At 42.4% G+C, this 20,439-nt stretch overlaps 1 protein-coding gene across 4 annotated transcripts in view; it reads right to left on the bottom strand.

The window, feature by feature from the left end:
* Nucleotides 1-393: 393 nt before the first annotated feature.
* Nucleotides 394-20,439, bottom strand: part of HERC2 (HECT and RLD domain containing E3 ubiquitin protein ligase 2) — a 108,520-nt gene continuing 88,474 nt past the window's right edge. For 3 of the 4 annotated variants that reach the window (XM_079972351.1, XM_079972353.1, XM_079972352.1), the window contains exons 79-89: nt 20,170-20,384; nt 19,646-19,823; nt 18,116-18,277; nt 16,845-16,936; nt 16,301-16,440; nt 14,753-14,940; nt 12,670-12,867; nt 11,765-11,848; nt 7,867-8,008; nt 6,457-6,651; nt 5,409-6,359 (exon numbers count right to left, since the gene is read on the bottom strand). In XM_079972351.1, the coding sequence (XP_079828477.1) occupies nt 6,217-6,359; nt 6,457-6,651; nt 7,867-8,008; nt 11,765-11,848; nt 12,670-12,867; nt 14,753-14,940; nt 16,301-16,440; nt 16,845-16,936; nt 18,116-18,277; nt 19,646-19,823; nt 20,170-20,384 (1,737 nt within the window). In that variant the 3' untranslated portion in view covers nt 5,409-6,216. Of the gene's footprint in view, nt 1,211-1,985; nt 2,199-4,076; nt 4,183-4,738; nt 4,930-5,408; nt 6,360-6,456; nt 6,652-7,866; nt 8,009-11,764; nt 11,849-12,669; nt 12,868-14,752; nt 14,941-16,300; nt 16,441-16,844; nt 16,937-18,115; nt 18,278-19,645; nt 19,824-20,169; nt 20,385-20,439 lie in introns of those variants that run through there. The other variant, XM_079972354.1, reaches the window with a different exon arrangement.

The following is a 20,439-nucleotide window of genomic DNA, read 5'->3' as shown; positions in this document are numbered from 1 at the left end:
AACCTCAGGAATAAGCTTGGATTTGTCTCATTCTTTTAAGTTTTAGCTGAGCAATCTGACTTGTCTCATGTAGGCACCTAGTGATTCTTTAGAAGCCATCTTTAGGTACCTCAAAATCCCGTGGAAGGTTTTTCACATTAAAAAGCCCTACTAAACTGTTTGTGACAGATGTTTTATTCAGCGGGAAATTATAATTTTTGCATATACATTGCACAATTATGTACAGTAAATTTCCCATGTTAAGAATTCTGGAGTGCACAGAAAGTTATCAGTCCAAGATACATTATATATATTTATGTATATATTTAGAAGCTAAAATATAGACACTGAAAAGTGGAGTGAGGTTAATGAGGCGTTGAGTTTGTGAACGTAAGGAATACTGATAACGGAGTGTTCCAAAAAGTTTCTTTTAATAAACAAAACAACTAGTAAAGTTAATTGAAATATTTATAATACTATTCAGTCATTGCACAGTAGTTCCAATATACAATCAAGAAGATGCAGAGAACACAACACTTAATTTGGAAGAAAAAAAACCTATTGCACCCACAATTTAAATTTTTTCAATTTTTTTGGAATTCTACTCTAGTAATATTTTATAAACATTTACAACACATCAGTAAACACAAAGTTCTACCTGCAGTGCAGCATAAAGGGGGGGGGAGAGAAGGGGACCCTTCAGCTATCAAAATAGACAGTTCAGTGCCCGTCCACGACACCCATTTACTCTAAAAGGAAGTTACTTCATTTATCAGCCATCATTCCTACAATGAGTAACGCAAGCTCCCTGTGTTCAGTTAATAATTAGTAGTTCTCTGGTTATTATATGCCTCTCTGCTCTCTTCACTACGACGGCCCGCCGCTCAATGCTACGTGTTGTGGCGCTTTGGCCTCAGTGCTCGTAACATCAAGCTCCGGCAAGGAGCATTCCCCCTGCTCAGTGGCCTGTCAGGTAGTCCTGTGTTGAATCCGAAGCAAAAGAGTCTGCATCCTCGTTGTCCGAGTCATCGCTACTATCGTCAGCGGTCGGCTCTCCCGTCAGCGCTATTCGGGCATAGTCGTCAGTGTCTATAGATTTACAGAAATGGATGGCGTATTTCAGTTTCTCTTCCAGCACCTGTTTGCAAGAATACCTAGGCAGCTTCAGCAGAAAGAAGCACGTATAAGACTCTGGGAGGAAGTGGTCTGGAGGATTGTATTTATCGAGAACCTGTCAGGTCAAAAGAGAAATGGAAATGTCAGTTTTGCTGAATCAGCCACCACAAACAGCACCTGTGCAGCAAATCATATGAACACACTTGGGTGTTTTTCCCCTCTCCCTTTCGCCAAGAAAAGCAACCCCCTTACAATTTGTATTTTCACTTCCTTATTATGTGCATCACACGCCTTCTTAAACATTGTTTTAAAAACCGAACTTTTTCGGCCTACGCTATCTTGCCATCCTTTTCTCTCTCTCTCTCTCTCTCTCTCTCTCTCTCTCTCTCTCTCCTTGTCATTGGCTGACTTAAGCCATTAATATGAAAAAATAATAATCCTTCACGAAAAATATTTAACTTTTTAAGTTCACCTCAAAGTAGGCAACTGTTGCCAGTGGAAACACAAGTCACCTATTCAGTAGAAAAATCATAAGATCAAGAAATGTCTGTTAATGCTGTAATCACAAACAATGCATTGTACAGTAAGTTTGGAGCCAGCTAGTGCATTCAGGCTAAATTTAAACAGCAGTTGTAGAGGAAAGGGCAAACTGCAACTGTAGCAAGAAAATCTCTAAAAGTACAAATTTTCCAGGCAATTCTGGAGTTTAAGAGTTGCCTGCTCTTTTCTTGTAGAGCACCATGCACACACAAGGATTTCATACAGTACATGCAGAATCCAAGAGAAAAAGGAGCAATGGTAATCGAATAAATAAATAAAAATGGTACAGGCTGGAATTTCATTAGCGCTCATTGCAGTCCACAATCCATCTGGAACTCTCCATGTCGTACCTGGATGACAAAGTCCCTGCCTCTGAAATCTGCAATTGTTCGAGGTAGCCTGGTCCTGCCCCACACAAAGCGCAGAAAGAGAGAGCGTTCTGTGTTGGAAAAGGACTCCATCACCTCCCAGAACCACTGTATAAGAGAAGCGGTGGGCTCGATCCCTTTATATGTGGCCACAGATTTCAGAAGATGAAGAGGGATATCTGGACTTCCACAGACCTGCGGGGGGAAAGCAGAGAACAGAATAATGCCAAGGGAATCTATCATAAATGAGTGTGTGCTCATGTTGGTTTTTTCCCAGTGAGAACATTACTGCTTACTATTATGCATCATCACAACTGTGTTTTAAAGCACATTAGAAATGGAGAGCTTTTAGCAACTGATAACAATGATTAGTCTGCAGTGATGCATTAAGATCAGGTGAGTATGAGTGATAATGTTGTGTATATGAAATTCCCCCAGTCCCCAAAATTTGGAGCCATGTCTACAAACCCTCGGTAGAGGAAGAATTCTTTTTCAACGAATGCATTAAATAACCAATGCATTTATATTGTATTTTTTAATGTGTCTAAGCATTCAAATTGTGTACGCACATTTACACATGTGCGCAAACACACATCACACTGAACCCACAAGTGTCCATGAAACATCACCAAAAGGGGTGGAATGGAGCAGGGACAGAACAAGGTGTTTGCTGGCTTTTCCAATGGTGGCTCAAATGTACACAATTTCACTGACACCCCTGTGTGAATTGGGGGTTGTCTGTATTTGTGATTTTTTTTAAAAAAAAAAAAGGTTCTTAATTTGTAATCGCTCAAAATATAGCAAAAACAAGAGAGTCTTCTATTTAAAAAAAGTGCCCCACTATTTCCTGAAATCCTGTAATGTTAAAGGTAAACATGGATTTTTAGGACCACTGAACAGAGAATGCATATTCTTAATACTGCATGTGAAAATATGTGGGATCAGAGTTCAAAGTAGCATCTAGCCTAACTCAATTTTACTCTTCACATTTTGCATTTTTTCCTGAAGCTGGAATGTCATATTCCATTTTTAGAGCACAGGAATTGAAAAACGTGGAGTGGTTTGCTGCCGTTAGTCCTACCAGGTCCTCAGTTTTAGTTCCTCACCTCACCTGTGTGCAAGTATGTTCAAGCTAGTGCATATTTAGAGCTATATGTTGTTGCCATTTTTAAACGTATCTGCAAAGCTGTATTACACAGTAGCCATACTAGCACTGCACAGGAGAGCCTGGCTTTACAGCCATAAGCATACCCACCTTTGAGGATGGCCTACAAACCGAAAGGAGCAAAAAGGAATTCACTGTTCCCGACAGAAGTAACAGATGACTTGGGCCAATTCTCCCCCACTCTGCATTATATAGCAGCCGCTAAGACTGCAAGCCAATGACTTGGCCCAAAGTTTAATCCATGCTTTTTTTTAAAAAAAAAAAGTACACAAAGCAACCCTTGTAACACATGCCGATGGGGCAATTGTGTAAGTCAGAGTAATCTTAACCTTTGGCCAATAACAAGGCATAACCTACTGCAACTCTTTTGCTACATAACAAGTTCAAGGAAATGTCCCGATTCACATACTTTGGGTTCTCAAATTTCATTGGCACCCTGTGCACCGTTAAATTCTGCCCCACCCCCACCCCGTCTCTCACGCTCTGCTCCGCCAGCGCTGTTGTGCCGCCCCCTGCAGCTGAACTAGTCGTGCAGCCCTAAAACTGACTCTGCACATATAGGCAGCCCCGCCGCCAAATTACGTGCGCTCAAGTCATGTGCTGCACCAGAAGGCTGGAAGTGCGGAGGGGAGACTTGAAGAGCCTCAACAAAGCCCTGCTACGCCTCCAGTCCATAAGGAGAACTTCCTCAGAGCCCAAAGACGATGTCCCGTTTGGGCTCTGAGGAAGAACTCTACGTGAGAGGTAGAGAAGGTGCTCCCCATTTACACAGATTTCACTTTTGTACGAAGGCCAGAATGTAAACCCCATGTAAATAGGGAGTCACCTGTACTAATATTTGGCCTGGGCTTTTGCCTTTCGCTTTTTTACTAAGTTGCCCCGAAGTAGTGATGGCTGCACACACATACCATTGTTTCCAGCTCATATCCTGTGAAAAGGGAAAGAAGTGGAACAGGAACAACGCGGGCCATCCCTTCCCGAACTGCCGCGACTTGCTCATCGAATTCATGAAGTCTGCCAAAATACACACATTATATGAGTGAAAGGGATAGTCATTGATATGCTTGTTAATTATATGGATCTATAGGAGAAATGAAAAGAGGCTTAAAAGAATTCTGGAGCAAGTACTCATAATAAACTGGTCTATGATCCCAAGAGCTTTTAGGAATGTAAGAAGGTGCCTTATATATCAGGTCAGGGTTTCCCAAACTTGGGTCTCCAGCTGTTTTGGGACTACAACTCCCAACATCCCTAGCTAGCAGGACCAGTGGTCAGGGATGTTGGAAACTGTAGCTGGAGACCCAAATTTGAGAAACTCTGGGTCACATCAATGGTCCACCTAGGTGAGCGTTATTTACACTGATTGACAGCAGTTCTCCATTATTCCAGGCAGGAGTGTCTCAGTGCCACACGGAGATGGCAGGGACTGAATCTCTGTCTCTTTGCATGCGAGACACGAGGCTTTGCCACTGAGCTACAGACTTCCCCCATGATAACCCATGATCAGGGCTCTAGGGGAAATGCAAATGATCGCGGGAGGAAAGCAGGAGAATAGTAGTGTTCAACAAACCTATAGTTTATCGCCAGCCTCACATACTCCGCACGATTATCCAGGGTAATATGGGCGTATTTGGAACTAAGCTGAATGTCTTGACCACTCGCATTTGGCACAGTGAAAGGCAGGCTCATGGCTTCAAATTCTTCGGAAGTAGCTTCATTGTCTCGGATGTACATAAGCCCAGGAATGAAATCCTTATCCACCTTTCAAACAAAACAAAACAAACAAACCCAAGTAAAGCCTTTCCCACAAAATACTTCTAAATCCAACATGGGCTCTTCGTGGTTCTATAAGCAAGCCTGCACACTTGCAGAATCGCAGGAGATAGTGGAAAATTATTTCTAAAAACCAGCCAGAGATGTTATAAAGCCCTGTTTTTGCGAGTCACCTGAAGATTCCTACGCAGGAAGTGTTGGCACACAGACAGTCACTGAAGTACAGAAGATTATAGGAGAGCTATTCTGGGCTCCAGCAATTGTTAAGTATAACAGGAGAATGAAAATACACATAGGAGAGAGATGAGCAAAATAGAAAATCTCCAAAAAGAAATTATTTCGTAAGGAACTTCTTTTCTAAGATATGACATCCAGAAGACACAGTGGATGTGTGTTCAGCAAGGGTTGCCAAGCACCACATACTGCACCTGGAAGGGCGACCCAGATTCTGAATTTTATTTTCTTCAAAAATAAAAGCGAGCCTTTAGTCCTCCTAGAAAGAAAGCTATAGGACAAGATGTGCAGGTCCTTTTTAAGCAACATCTGTGAAATGGGAGTGGCATGGACACCTTGTATATATTTCCTGTTACTAAGGAATGCTTCCTGTTGTCGTTAGGATGACAGCAGCAGCAGCACACGTGTGTGTGTGTGTGTGTGTGTGTGTGTGTGAGAGAGAGAGAGAGAGAGAGAGAGAGAGAGATCTCCATAATCAGAACAACAGGGCATAACTGACTTCCCACGGTAAGCATAAAGTTGTTGGGGTGGTTCTGTCCATTTTTGTGCATTCCTACATTCTCCATGGCAGCCATTTTGTGTTACAAAAGTTGGTGTGCAGCTACCATCTTCTCCACCCAGAAAGCCACCAGTGGCAGAACCACCAGCAGGAACATTCAAGTCTGGATTAAGTTAAATTCAGTTTAACTGAGGGCTGACCTGTGGCAGAGCAGAAATTTATTCTTACAAACAAACACCCCCCCACCACCCCCACTCAGCTGTATTAGGTTACAGACTAAGGGTAACCAAGATCCACAAATGTGAACTGCAATTACACACCAGTCAGACATTAATTTGTCAACGTGATTTAAGGTGGGGTGTGCCACTGGCTCACACTCACTCACCCGTCGCTCCCTCCCTCTTTTCCTATCCCATCTCTTATCACAGCTGGAAAGCAGGATCTTACCCATTCAAATACAGAGTAGGCTTCTGGCAATAAACATGCCCCCCCTAGCTGTAGCAATAACCAGACCAAGCAAAGGTCTTACATTTCACTAATATTTACACGGATGAACATAAGCTTATGCTTGCCTCACTGAGATCAGCGATGGTTAAGTTCATTCCTGCCAACTGTTTCCACACAGGTTCTGCAAGGTTGAGGCTCAGAGGACTCCCGGTCCGAATGGCAATCCCCAGCAAAACCCCTATTTTTTTTAAAGCAAAGAGAGAAGTTTGTACGTGTTATTCAACGAAAGCTTTGCAGAGACTTTAAAGATGTTGCAATGTCAATGTGGCAATTACCCAGGAAACGAAACATGTTCATGTGCAACAAAGACTTTGCTGCAGGGTTTAAGAGAAAGCAATCTCTGTTTGCTCCCGACTCATCCCGTCCGTTGGGAGTCACAATCAGAAGTGGCGTCAGCCCGTTCTGAAGTTCCTCGCACATTTCTGCTATTGATTCGCTGTAGCCTCCACCGCAATCATCTACAGATTCACCTAAGGCAAAAAAAAGAAGATGCATAAACTTCAGTGTTAAGGATAAATTAATTTGAGAGCCACTTACAGCTATGTCAGGTTGCAGGTGGGGATTACATGGAGTGCAAATGAATAATTCCCAAATGTGTTGGTTTTTTGTTTGTTTTGGCCTCACTTCCAATCTCCAGGGACAGAACAGGTCACATATTTCAAAGAATTTATTAGCCATAGGAATGCATTAGTCCTACCAGGACTCATATGTTGCAAAGTATTTGTTTTCTGTTATTTTATTTTATTTTATTTATTTTATTTATACCCCACCCTCCCCGGCCAAGACCGGGCTCAGGGCAGCTAACATCAGGTATAAAAACAATTGATTAAAATACAACTTAAAAACAAAATTAAAATACTACTTAAAATGCAGCCTCATTTCAGTGGAAGCCCAGATCAAAAACTGCTTGGGGGGAGAAAACGTCAAATCTTCCCCAAGGCCAACTATCCAGACTGGTCCTACGTGGGCCAGAAAAGCCAGGGAAGTCCCCAAATAGGGGTTATTATTTATTTAATTAGCAAATAGCTTCCCATAAAACAAAACAACAACAACAAGCTGTAACTGTGAACAAGCCTTAGGTATAGCCCACAATTAATGAGGAAAAGGCTTATCCACGATGGTTGGGACAACATGCTAAGCCAAACCTTGGTTTAGCTAAACATAGGGTTGCAGAAAGAAGGGCAGGTTAGGGGGATTGGGAGCAAAGCAGTTGCAAGCTCCTCTCCAAGAGTTTGCACTTTCATGCAGCTTTCTGCATTGCATGAACCAGATCAACATATTAAATAAAATACCACAGGAAAACTTTCCAATATGAATAATTGATTTCACCATGGCTATAAGAATCCAAGTTCAGCCCTAAATTAAATTAATTTCAGATGTAATCTGAAATTCATTTTCCCCCACCTTTAGTACAAAGTGAAATACAATTCATAATGCACTGTACATTTGCACTGCGAGTTTGATTTTTACAACTATTGTTTAGCTGGCATGGCTTTCTATTTGAGTATGACAAGTATGGAATCATTTTTATTGACAACTAGTTTACAAAATTTTACTACAATTGCCAGGGGTGGCTTGTTCATGCGTTTTTTACATTTCTACTTTTCTATTGCAAAACACACTATTGAAGAAAAAGGGGGGAAAATGCTGGACAAGTTAAGACATATGGGGGGGGGGATACTTACCCACAAATTTAACTTTCCAAACACGATGAGGTAGGAGAAGACTGTCTGGGCTGAAGGAGCTCATTTTAGCACACATCTGTCCAAAGACAGATTTTGTGCCATCTGGGCCAGCCAATCCTCCTTTACTTCTGGAACGCTTTACCTGATAGTAAAAAGAAAGAAAGCACACCTTAATCACACAATTCAAATTTCACAGACCAAACACTTAATGCTTAATGAACAGTACTCGGATACTTGTAGTAATGTTGAAACTCTGTCTGTGTGTGCATCTCAAAGGAGTGACTTTATTTCAGAAGGAAACTTTTGAAGGCATACATGTTATGAAAAAAAATAACAAAGAGCTCAGCACCTACATAGAGGAAACTGTGACCCAAAAGAGGTAGTGAAATGATGGAGTGACGACCCCTAGAACTTCTTTTAAGAGAGCACAAGAGTTGCTTTTTAATCCTGCAACTTCCCTTGAATTGTTTTTCCGTAATAAATGCTCCGCAGTTGTTTGGGCCCCAGATTCAGCATTCCCAGTTAAGAAAGATGACTCCAGAGACGGATTGAACACTCTGCCTGAGATTCAGGAGTATCACTTCTGGATAGAGTCAACAATACTTATACAGTCGTATCTTGGAAGTCGAACGGAATCCGTTCCAGAAGTCCGTTCGACTTCCAAAATGTTCGGAAACCAAAGCATGGCTTCTGACTGACTGCAGGAAGCTCCTGCAGCCAATCGGAAGCCGTGGAAGCCCCATTGGACATTCAGCTTCCTAAAATAGTTCGCAAACCAGAACAGTCACTTCCAGGTTTGCGGCGTTAAGGAGTCAAAACGTTCAAGAACTAAGCTGTTTGAGCAAAAACCCCAACATTAAAGGAGTGGCAATTTAAATTAATGGATTACTTAGAATTGGCAAAATTGACTCAGAAAATAAGAAATCAAAAAAGTACAAAATTTAGTAATGAATGGGATAAATTTAGAATATATATGGAAATAGAGACAAGGGGAAAATCAAAATGTTAATCAGAAATATAGATGTATTTTTTTTAAAAAAAAAATCACAGTAGGCATGAGATAACGCTTACTACGTTATAAATTTTATTTTGGAATAGATACAGCAGAAAGATAATTAAGATAACATTATCCGAAATCGAGATAAAGGGAAGTCGATCAATGTTGTTGTAAAATTAATGTTGTGTTGTTTAAGTTGTAAAATTAATGTTGTGTTGTTAAAGTTGTGTTGTTTATGTTGTACGTATTTTATGTTCTTTTTCTTTTCTTTTTTGCTTTTCTTTTTATGTTTATTTCATTTACTTTTGTCTGTTGTATGTCTGTGAAATATAGTTATGCAAAACTTAATAAAAATATTTAAAAAAAAGAAGAAAAAAAAGAACTAAGCTGTTTGAAAACCAAGGTACGACCGTAGAGGGATACGGACAGAGGTAGAGATCTTTAGTGTTCTGAAGTTCCTTAGAACATTTACGTTTTCCTATGGAAAAAAGCTTTTTCCATCTCATACCTTAGACCTCTCTTTGAAAACCACAGTAAGGCTATTGCAATGTTTAAACTTTACGACAGGCCAAATCCCAATGCAGTGTTGGTGTTAAAATATTCCTCTACGCTTCACAGCATATGCGAAATTTAGAGCATTTCCCACCATACCCCTGCCATAAATTCAGTCGTCCCACCCCTCCCTATTCCACAAAGGCAGGCCGGCAAGCAAACTACTCTGTCATTCAGGTAGACCAGGCAATATGCTCCACATTATATCACAAAAGCAAGCCAAGCTTCCTTTCTATGTTTTAGTCAGTGTATTAAAACAATACTTCATATTCAGCCTTTGAAGAAATTTCTTTTGAAAAGGCACATTTGGCCTGAGGCTTGGCATTCAGCTTTCCCGCGTCACTGGAAGTTCTTCTCCTAACCCACATCCTCCTCAATGTGACCCCATGTGATGCCCAAATGTTTGTTTCCTGGGCCTTAAGAGTACTCAAGGCAATTTGAAGTTCTCCCGAGCTATGTAAGCAAAGGCAGCCCAAGATCATGTGGGAATAAAAGGTACAAAGATGAGAGAAAGCACACTTTTTATATCATATCCAACTCCAGGGCTTTAACACAAAAAAAAGCTACACGCAGAGTGCAGGAGTGGCCGTTTGATGGCTTCCCTAGTTCTTTTCAGGTTAGCTTTCCTTTTTTAAAACAAAACAAAGAACAAGCACACTATAAAAGCAAACACGACAAATGAACTTCACAAATAAGTAAAGAATATTACACAAACAGTAGAAAATTCATGGAAGAAAAGTTTGTCCATTTGCTCCTCCCTGCTGTGAGATTTTAGAGGTTGCTGACAGAGGGAGGAACTATTCAAAATTAGGAGGAGCCCCATGAGATTTGGGGGCAACTCCCTCTTGATCCACCTCATCACGTGTTGTGAACATATTCTGTAAGCCACCGCCAGAGTGGCTGGAGAAACCCAGCCAGAGGGGCGGGATATAAATAATAAAATAATGATTATTATTGTCTACCCAACTGCATATTTTCCAGGATACCCCTCATCCCCTGTACCTCTAGAAGTTAACCCAGGGAGCAAAATGGCTGCATGGGAGAGGAAGGAATGGCAAGCTTTTGTTACATCGACTTGCCCTTGTTCACTTATATTTTAAGATCCAAGCCATTCACTGGATATTGGTTAAGAAGCACTTAATGTTCAGCATGTTAACTCAAAGTGTTAAGTACTTTATAAGTCAGGCTTGGGACCCTTCCCCACCCCCACCCCCACAAAAAAAATGGCTGCATTCCCTCAGAAGAAATCTGTTGTGGGGGCAGCATGCCAATGTAGGGGACACAGCCATCCCACCCCTCTCTCACATCCCCATCAACCCATTCCATTCTCTATCACTGTTCCTAGTTTTCCTCCAGACAAATCTAATTGCTGCATTGGGGAGGGATTTGGGGGGCATGTAGAAGGATAACCTTCCCCAGCTGTAACACGCACACACACACACACAAACACCTATACAACCATTAGTCATTGAAAAAATTCCTATTGGCACTAATTGCCATGCAGGGGGCAGATTTTGAAAGAGGAGGTCATAATTAGGCTTGGAAGAAAAGGTTCCATCTCACAAACACTGGAATCATATTTGGTGAAAGATCAGGTCTGAATTCACCTGCCACAGCCTGCTTGGTGCCGCATGTCTGTTGAACATCACTTTTGAGGAGATACCCAGGCACACAACCTAACTTTAGAAAGCCTGAGCTGCACAATCTTTACCATTCACAACCATTGAGGTGCATCACTGATAAAGATGGGCTTCACTTTTCTCAGTTTCACCAGCTGACAAAGCCTTTGTTGGCCCAGCTATTTACCGGCTGGTTAAGGCTGAGAATATATTTGTTGGGATTTTACTATAGGTGTTTTATTTCATAAAGCTTTGTGTACCCTGCTCTGGGCCTGTTGTACAATGAACAGCAGATGAGAATATTTTAACAAAATGAATTAAGTTCAGGCCGTATATGTACATAAAACCCTATTTATGGGGTATCAGGTAGCCACAATTTCAGTCCTTTATCACGCATAAATGGAGCTGGAATCGCATCTGCGTAGGTGTCTTATTGCCTCCAAAACATTTTTTAATATACAACTTGGAGCTTTTCCAAAGGACCATAACGTGGCTGCTGCCATCATAATTTGTTAGAAGAGAGCAGCACACAAAGTTATTAGGATTACAAGTGCTCACCCCCCCCCCAAAAAAAACTGAGCACTTGTAATGCTAATAACTTCTTGGGCCGTCTTTTTTCTAACCAGTTATGATAACAACTACCATGCCTATTGCCTGAGCACAAAACCCTGCAAAGTTTTCGCACAACAGATTCATATTCAAGGCACTCAAGAGAGCACAGCATTCTGACCTGAATTCTGTTGAGTTCTACCACAGGCCCATGTTGGCGATCTCTCACCATAGTTGCTTGCACAACCTTTCTGAAAGCCGCCTCCTAGAAAAAGGAGAAAATAAGGTGTTGAGAATGCAATCCTATTCTTGAGTTATGTTTGCCGGGTGGGGTTGGCATTGCTACTGAAACCTCCTTGGGATCAGTCCACAGCCATTTTCAAGCAGCATAAACATTATGTCGGGAAAAGAGGTAGCAACGTGTTTTTTTAAATAAAAAAGAACTCCCATTGTTCAATTGGAAGCTCCATACAACTGCCCTCATCCCAACTGTGCAGCCACAAATGACTGTCCCGATGTCCCTGTCCCCATGTGTCAGGAAAAAACAAGGAGCAAGCAGATAGGAACTCAGTGACAAAAGATACAGCGACAAGGGTTCCATCTCCAAACAGCCAACATGTGAGAGTGGAAAACAAAACAAAAAGGAGCAGCATGTGAACAAGACTTCATTTATCAGATTCCTTACAGGCACCCTGTCTCAGGACTCCGGACACGAACACCCACAAGATACCTCAACTGTTACAATTTTGATTTCATGTACCATAAGTAAGTAAGCAAAGCAATGGCAATCACATTTTGAAGATGTAAATTTCCCCTTAGCGTCTGACTCACTCAGGAGGAAAAGATGCAGTCCGCTTTCTGGTAAAAATGTGAAATGCTGTAAAGCAGATATAGACAGAAACGCAACAGGGGAAAACTTTGTCATTAAGATTCCCTGCATCTGCACCCGTGAAGTTCATACAGAAGATAATTGGGTCTGTACAGAAGACCTGAAGAGAACTTAGGGCACCGTTTGCATGTCATTACTGTGACATATTTTTCTTAGAAGGTCATTTTTAGTGGAGAAGCTGACGTTGGGATAGATACCTTTCCTTGAGAGATCAAAATTCCACGTAACGTATCAAAGCCCACGGAAGGACCCTGGCCGGTTTCATCAAGGCGTCCCTCGAGATCAAACATGGGGATGCAAGGGCAAAAGAGTTCGGAGATGTGGTGAAGGAGCAGCAATCTGTTTCTTAAAGCAATTATAGGAATTTCCTGTAGATGGTTGTACTCCATAGGAACCTGGAACAAGCATGTTGTTAGGGTTTAACGAGCACTGAATAAGTCATACGTTAAATGAGATAGTATCAGGCACAGTCCATTTAGCTAGACTATCTACTGAATATCCAGATATTGCCTTTGCTTGAGATTTGTTATCTCCAAAGGTTTATACATGGCATAGCCAAGAAGGAATTTTTGAATACTGTTAGGGGCCAGAAAAGGTATCCTATCAATGTTGGTGAAATTACGACTACACTGCATAATACACAGCATGTTTTAAAAAACCAAAAAACAATCCTTCTGCTCTCCCTCACAATATCCATCCCATATTTCATCGATATATTCATGACTCTTGTAGTAAAACTTAAACATCCTTCTGGCACTTTTCTAAATTCTTGCTATCCAAGGGCACAGATGTTGCTCCTCCCATCATATTAGTCATTGCAAAGCAGTTTGGATTGACAAAAGCTCACATTTGATTTACGCAAGTTTTCAGGAAGTTTCCATGGCTTTACAGTGTGAACAGGTATAAAACTCACAAGAGGAGCCTCAGGAAAGACACAGCAGAGCCCAAGCTATTCACTGTACCTATTCTTGCAATGTAAAAAAAACCCCAACCCATGCACAGCCTTTCAGTGGTTTTTCACCAATGTCTCCAAAATTCTTAACTACCGTATTTTTCATCCCATAGGACGCACCTAGTTTTTTTTTGGGGGGGGGAAATAAAGGGGGGGGAAATTTCCTTTATTTCCCTCCCAAAAGCAGGTCGGGGAAACCAAACCAGGTCGAGGAACGGCGCTGTGCCTCCCTGCTGTCCCCCGAGCTTGTGGGGCTGGCCGATGTCTGCCTCAGGCGGCAGGCTGCTATCTGCAGCGTGGGGAGCCCTGCGGGGAAGTCCTGCAGGGCTCCCCATGCTGCGGATGTCTGTCCGGCGCGCGGGGCGCTCTGCTTCAGGGCGCCCCGCCCGCCGGGCGGCAGGCTGCTATCCGCAGTGTGGGGAGCCCTGCGGAGAACTCCCACAGGGCTGCCCAGGCTGCGGATGTGCTCCCAAAGCGCCGGGCGCTCTGCTTTCAGGGCGCCCGACGCTCTGGGAAGCAGGCTGCTATCCGCAGCCTAGACATCCCTGCCGGACCTCCTGCAGGGCTGCCCAGGCTGCGGATGTCTTCCTGAAGCCTGGAGAGCGAGAGGGGTCGGTGCGCACCGACCCCTCTCGCTCTCCAAGCTTCAGCGAAAGCCTGCATTCGCCCCATAGGACGCACCCAGATTTCCCCTTCATTTCTGGAGGGGAAAAAGTGCGTCCTATGGGGCGAAAAATACGGTAGTTTGTTTACCCTCAGCATCACTTGCCCCTCAGTGAAGTCGCCACAAAGCCAGATATGGTTGACTATTGGAGCACTGCAATTGTATTCTGTTAGGCATGTGCCTTCTGACTGGGAACAACAGTGCACTGCTCTCATTTTCAAATGGCTTTGTCCTCAGTGGTGTAACAAAACCACATCTCATACCGACTTAGCAACATGGTGCCGCCTCACTCCTAGGCTTTTCAACCACTTAAAAAGAAAATCTACTTTTGACCAAAAAGCTGAAACAGGAAAATACTCAACATAGCCTTAACCATCATGGTAGGCAGCCGCTAAGAAGATGTTACCAATGGGTAAGTGGGGGGGGGGGAACCAATAATTATTAACACAGAGCCATAGAGTGCTAACAGTTTAGACAGTTTCCCAAGAGTTTGAACCAGATGTGGGGAATATTTGGTTGCCCAGATGTTGCTGAACCCACCCCATCCCTGGCCATTGGGCCATGCTTACTGGGGATGATGGGAATTGCAGTGCAGCAACAAATGGATAGTCAAAGGGTCCCCACACCTGGCTTAAGACATATGGTTTAAAAAGCATAATTTTACCTGGGTAGGGAGCTTGCCTGCATTAGCAGGCTTGCTGGTGGACCAGGCTAAGGTGTGTGCTGAGCCACAGGCCACTCTATTGATTTTTTTGCCCTGAAGTGCTGCAACCAGGCGTGGCCTTTGGATAGCATTAGTTGTTCCATCTCCAAGCTGCCCTTCATCGTTATCTCCCCAAGTATATACTTCACCTAAGATAATCAAAATCGTTATTTCACCACCAAATCATGACCAGTATAAAAAGTCACAAGAATAGACAACGTAGATCAGTTCAACATACCAATATCAACATTTAAACGTTTTTATTATTATTATTTTTAAAAGCACAATCTTTTAAAAGGTAATTTGGAGCGACTTAGTGCTAATATATTCCTATGTGGAAAACAAAGTGAAATAAATAGTTGAATGCAGAGAAAGGATTTGCAGAGCAATGCTAACTACAGGAAGCTGGTGTAACTTAGGCTTTTACCCTTAACTCAAAACTCCATGCAAGAGCCTCCAGGAGGAGCTACCATCAGCAGGTGAGTGTGGGTCCAAATTTTGATGATAAGGCCATAGGTTGCATGACCAAACTGAACCACATTTGGAATAGGTGTACATCTCTCTTTGCCATGTCCCAGAGCACTTCTTTTGGGGGACTAATATTGGTGTAAAGTTCCTGCAGCTTCTGTTCTAGTGGCTAAGCCCCTGCTGAACTGGGGGGAGGGACATAGCCCGGTGTAGCTCTGGCTCAGTTGGGGTGAGGGACAAGAAAGCACAAGATCTGCTGACTCCAAACTTTATTACCCCCATGGATCCCAGGTTTGGATTGTGCTGGGAGAGTGCTAATCGAGTGGGAATAATGTAATGGCATTTGCATACAAAGTCACTGAGAGATAATCTGGGCATGAAATGTTCCAATGGGCCACATCTGCCTTACTTATTTATTTGTGCTTGTGAGTATGTACATTTATTCGTGGAAGAGCCTCCATTCAATGGCAGAGCACCTGCTTTGCATGCAAAAGGTCCTAGACTCAACCCCTGGCATCTCCAGGTAAATTTGGGAGGGATTCCTGCCCAAAAGCCATGGACAGGTCCTGCCAGTTCGTGTGGACAATACTGAGCTACATGGACAGTTGGGTCAGTATAAAACAGCATCCCATGTATGCTTGTTAAATAGCCGTCCTTGTTCCTGTCACAGCCTCCTAATGCTGCTTTTAATTTAAAAAGCCAACCCCAACCCATTAGGATATTGATACAAAACTTGCCATGTAATGTCTGCTTTGGTCCCCCTTGAGAGCTTAGGGAACCTACTGGATCAGAGCAAGGAATATCTCAGTTAAATCTGGCATGTTGCAAGACTTGAAGCCTTCCTTCCTCAACATTTTATCTCGTAGCAACTGTTGATCAGAGGTACACTGTTCTCTTATATCACAATTATATATCTGCATCAAAGATGCTTCATTATTCATAATTGGAACATCTTTTCCTTTCTCCCTACCACGTTCAAAATAAAAGCAGTCATGGGAGACAGGACGGAAGAGGGTGGGGTTTGTTTGGTTTTTTACATACCATCTTCAGTGCAACAGACACAGTGTAAAGAGCCAGTTGCAATAGCAATGACTTTTTTTCCTTGCAACCCCTGGACCTGGCGAGGTCTCCGGACGTGATCATCTGATCCATGCCCTAATCGATGGTAATCTCCTTTGCCCCTGTAATCGCAACACAAGTTTCAATCAGTGCATTTGTTTTCTCTTCAATCAATTGGCAACTCTTAGTTAGACTAGCCTGACTTGGATGAATTAGGGCACTCAGATCTTAAGTTTCCTCTCCTAGAATTAACCGGCAAAATGCTAGATAGGTTGTTCACAAAAGCCTCTTAGTTTTCGTATTAAATAAAAGTGGCTTTGCAATGCAGTATCTGTTGGGAACAAATTTAAGATAAAGTACCACTTGTTCTTTGTTTGTTTTCAAAATAGCATTTTTTAAATTAACGTTAAGTGAAATCAAAACCAGTATAACCTGATGGTGCTTTTGCAGAAAGAAAACCAAGAACCACATAGAACTATTTTTACATTTCTCATATGAATTCATCCGCAATCACTGGCTCGCTTACCAGGTATAGACTGCTCCAGACTTAGTAAGGGCTACAGAAAACTGTGAGCCACATTCTACTTTGACTACTCCAACTCCTGTGAGAGAATCGATCTAGGGAAGAAATGTTTGAACGTAACTGAAAGGATAGGACAACTTCATAGCCCACAGCATATAGACACAGCTTAAAAATAAACTGGCATTCTTAGTCAGATAATGATTTTAATGTTGACTAAAATAAGTTTTTATTATAGTAACTTAAGAGAAATAATTTTAAATGATCTGATTCTCACCATTCTATTTTCTCCTGAGGGCTTGTTTTAAAGAGGTACTATTCAATCACCCACAGAAAAAAATAAACTAAGGAAATGAAATCAACATCTGGAGACAACTGACAACGTTGTTCTCCCAAAGTGATCTCCAAGCAGGTTGGTGATAGCATATGGTAAAATCTCACAAAGAAAGTTGACAAGAGTGCATTAGAGATTTAGAAAGAGAAGGATACACTTGACTTTACTGAAGTAGTGTGAATATAACAAGCAAAATATACCAAAAACAAGGAAATTTTTCTGACTACTTTAACTAGATACTATGGTGGATTTTGAAATTTTGATTTAAACTTTTTGGAGAGGGATGAACAGGCCCAAAGAGACAAAATATTGTAATAACAAAAAAAGGAGGATGAAACCCTCAAGAGACTTCTGCATACTCTTATAAATCACATTTTGAGAATCTATCTGTCAAAGTCTTAGAGTCTTAGAATTTGTTGAAATGGTAACAGATTGGTGTACAGATGTTTTTTGTGATGAAAATGACATTGCACCTCTCTTAAGACTTCCTCTTATGTGTATTGTTTAAGAAATGGAAGGAAATATCTTGGTAACTATGCTGGTGGAACAATAAATCCCACTGGATGTCAGTATGTAAAAATTCACACTGTTAAGACACTTGCATAACTTTTGATTTGTAACAGCTAACGATCATTCTAACCCAAAAAGTAATATATAGCAAAGTGATTCTTAACCATGGTGCAAATGTTATGGTCCCTTTTATCAAGGGCATGGCAATTTCATACTCAAACACTAATAGGAAATTTTGAAATGTCAGCAAAGCATCTCAAAAAAATTAAAATATTTTCATGGAATACCTTTAACTCAACAGCACATATAAAAGTCATAGCATTCAAAATTCCATAACTCAGCTAGCTTATGCCAAACATAAAATAAAATCTGTTCTATTTACAGGTTGTCGAGTTCTGTCTCTCTTATTTCAAAAGTTTGAAACTCAAAATACCTTCATCGGTACTTTGCAGCCATCACTGCCCCCTCTCCCAAGTTTCCCATAGTCTCCATCTCCCCATGACCAAACAGTATCATCATCCGTCAAGCAGAGTGTCTGTGCATCTCCACTGCCACAGGCTATGTCAATCACACGGTAGCCCTGGAGTGCTTCCACCTAGAAGACAGGCAAGGAGTTTTTTTAGTAAAGAAATCTCAACAACCTGAGCTTTAGGCAGCAAAAAATAAAACAAAATGGACACTAACTTATGTAAAAAGGTAAAGCTAAAGGTAAAGGTACCCCTGCCCGTACGGGCCAGTCTTGACAGACTCTAGGGTTGTGCGCTCATCTCACTCTATAGGCCGGGAGCCAGCGCTGTCCGCAGACACTTCCGGGTCACGTGGCCAGCGTGACAAGCTGCATCTGGCGAGCCAGCGCAGCACACGGAACGCCGTTTACCTTCCCGCTGGTAAGCGGTCCCTATTTATCTACTTGCACCCGGGGGTGCTTTCGAACTGCTAGGTTGGCAGGCGCTGGGACCGAACGATGGGAGCGCACCCCGCCACGGGGATTCGAACCGCCGACCATGCGATCGGCAAGTCCTAGGCGCTGAGGTTTTACCCACAGTGCCACCCACGACCCTTATGTAGGTCCCCTCATTATGTAGGCCAGCTCCAAGGGCCTTCTGGCGGTTCCCTCACAGCAAGAAGCCAAGTTACAGGGAACCAGGCAGAGGGCCTTCTTGGCACCCGCCCTGTGGAACACCCTCCCATCAGATGCCAAAGAGATAAACAACTACCTGACATTCATAAGACATCTGAAGGCAGCCCTGTTTAGGAAAGTTTTTAATGACTTTTGTTGACAGCTATGTTCAGGAGTTAAAATCCTGCTCAGCTTGGCTGTGTGTGCATATTCCCGACAGCGAAAGGTGCATGCAGCCAAAGGGAGACTAGAAGATGAATTATTTCTGAGCACAGGGCTGTGGTTCCCGCACACCCAAAAGCCAGCAGGCTTTTTTGTTGAAGTAAATGGCCGTTTAACTGCCAAAGTGGTGATGGGCAGCAAAGGAGGAGAAGGAACGAAGAAAAAATAAAAGAAATGGTAATGGGACTGAAATACGTAAGAAACGAGAGGAAATCAATGAACCCAGGACAGTGAAAGACATACAGTAGGGAGGAAAGGTTTGTTGCTGTTGTTTAATTTTACCTCAGCGGTGGACAAATGTAAGGAAAGACACAGAAGGGAACCAAAATACAGGCAAAGTAACAGAGAAATAAATAAATAAAGAGGAATATCAGAAAAGGAGAAGGCTTAACTGATCAGAAAACAATAAAACAGTGAGAGCCGGGAGTGTCAAACTGCTCTGTCCAGGCAGGAGGAAAAAACTGAGGAGAAGCAGTCTATCTCCCACAATTCTTTGCTCCTGCCTGAGTCTTGTGCAAGAGGAATAGCCCAATCTGAAAACTTCATCATCCACCGTAATAAATAGGAGGTTTTTGTAACCATTTTTTTAAAAAATGACTGAAGCATATGACACCATCTCACCAATTTCGGTTTCAGCTGATCCTCACTATCCCCATGGCCAAGTCGTCCGTATCTTCCCTTGCCCCACGTGTAAAGATCCCCTGCGGCAGTAATGCATGCACTGTGCGCTCCGCCCGCTGCAATGTCAACAACTTCTATGCCCCGCAGGGATTCAATGACTCGAGGACGATCGCAAGGACTAAAAAAGAAAACAAAATGAAAATGAGTATACAGCTTATTTATATAGTGTAAATATAGCAAAGTAATTGACGGCGATGGGAATCATTAAATCATAGCTTGAAAAAATCTCACAGCATAAACCACCCCCCAAAAGCATTTTGCCTGCAAATAGAGGATCTTAACACAGAGGTCAAATGTTTTATTCCATTCCCATCCTGTGAAATGGCATGAGAGACTGCGTGGAGCAGGAGTCCACTCAGTCAAAGTTTCCACACAGACGCACACATTTTCCTCTGTTTTAAGATTCTGCAATGCCTCTCACGTGATTATAATATATTCTCTGGTTAAAAATTTACTGTGTTTACCTTCGGTTGCCATGACCCAGCTTGCCATCCTCTGCCTCTCCCCAGGAATAGACTTCTCCTTCAGAAGACAGCGCCAGACAGTGCTTTCCTCCAGAATTCACAGCAACTTTCTTTATAAACACGTGCTGAATGGACTCTAGTAACGTTGGAGTAGAAACAGACTCTGTCCCCCCAATTCCAAGCCTTCCACCTGCCCCATATCCTGTGGCATATAACTAAAAAAAAGAAAGGATCTGTCAATCATATGAGTTTGTTGTATCATTCATTCTA

The sequence above is a fragment of the Podarcis cretensis genome (genome assembly GCF_951804945.1).
Source record: "Podarcis cretensis genome assembly, chromosome: 4".
Taxonomy (NCBI): domain Eukaryota; kingdom Metazoa; phylum Chordata; class Lepidosauria; order Squamata; family Lacertidae; genus Podarcis; species Podarcis cretensis.
This window is presented reverse-complemented; position numbering and strand designations above follow the sequence as displayed.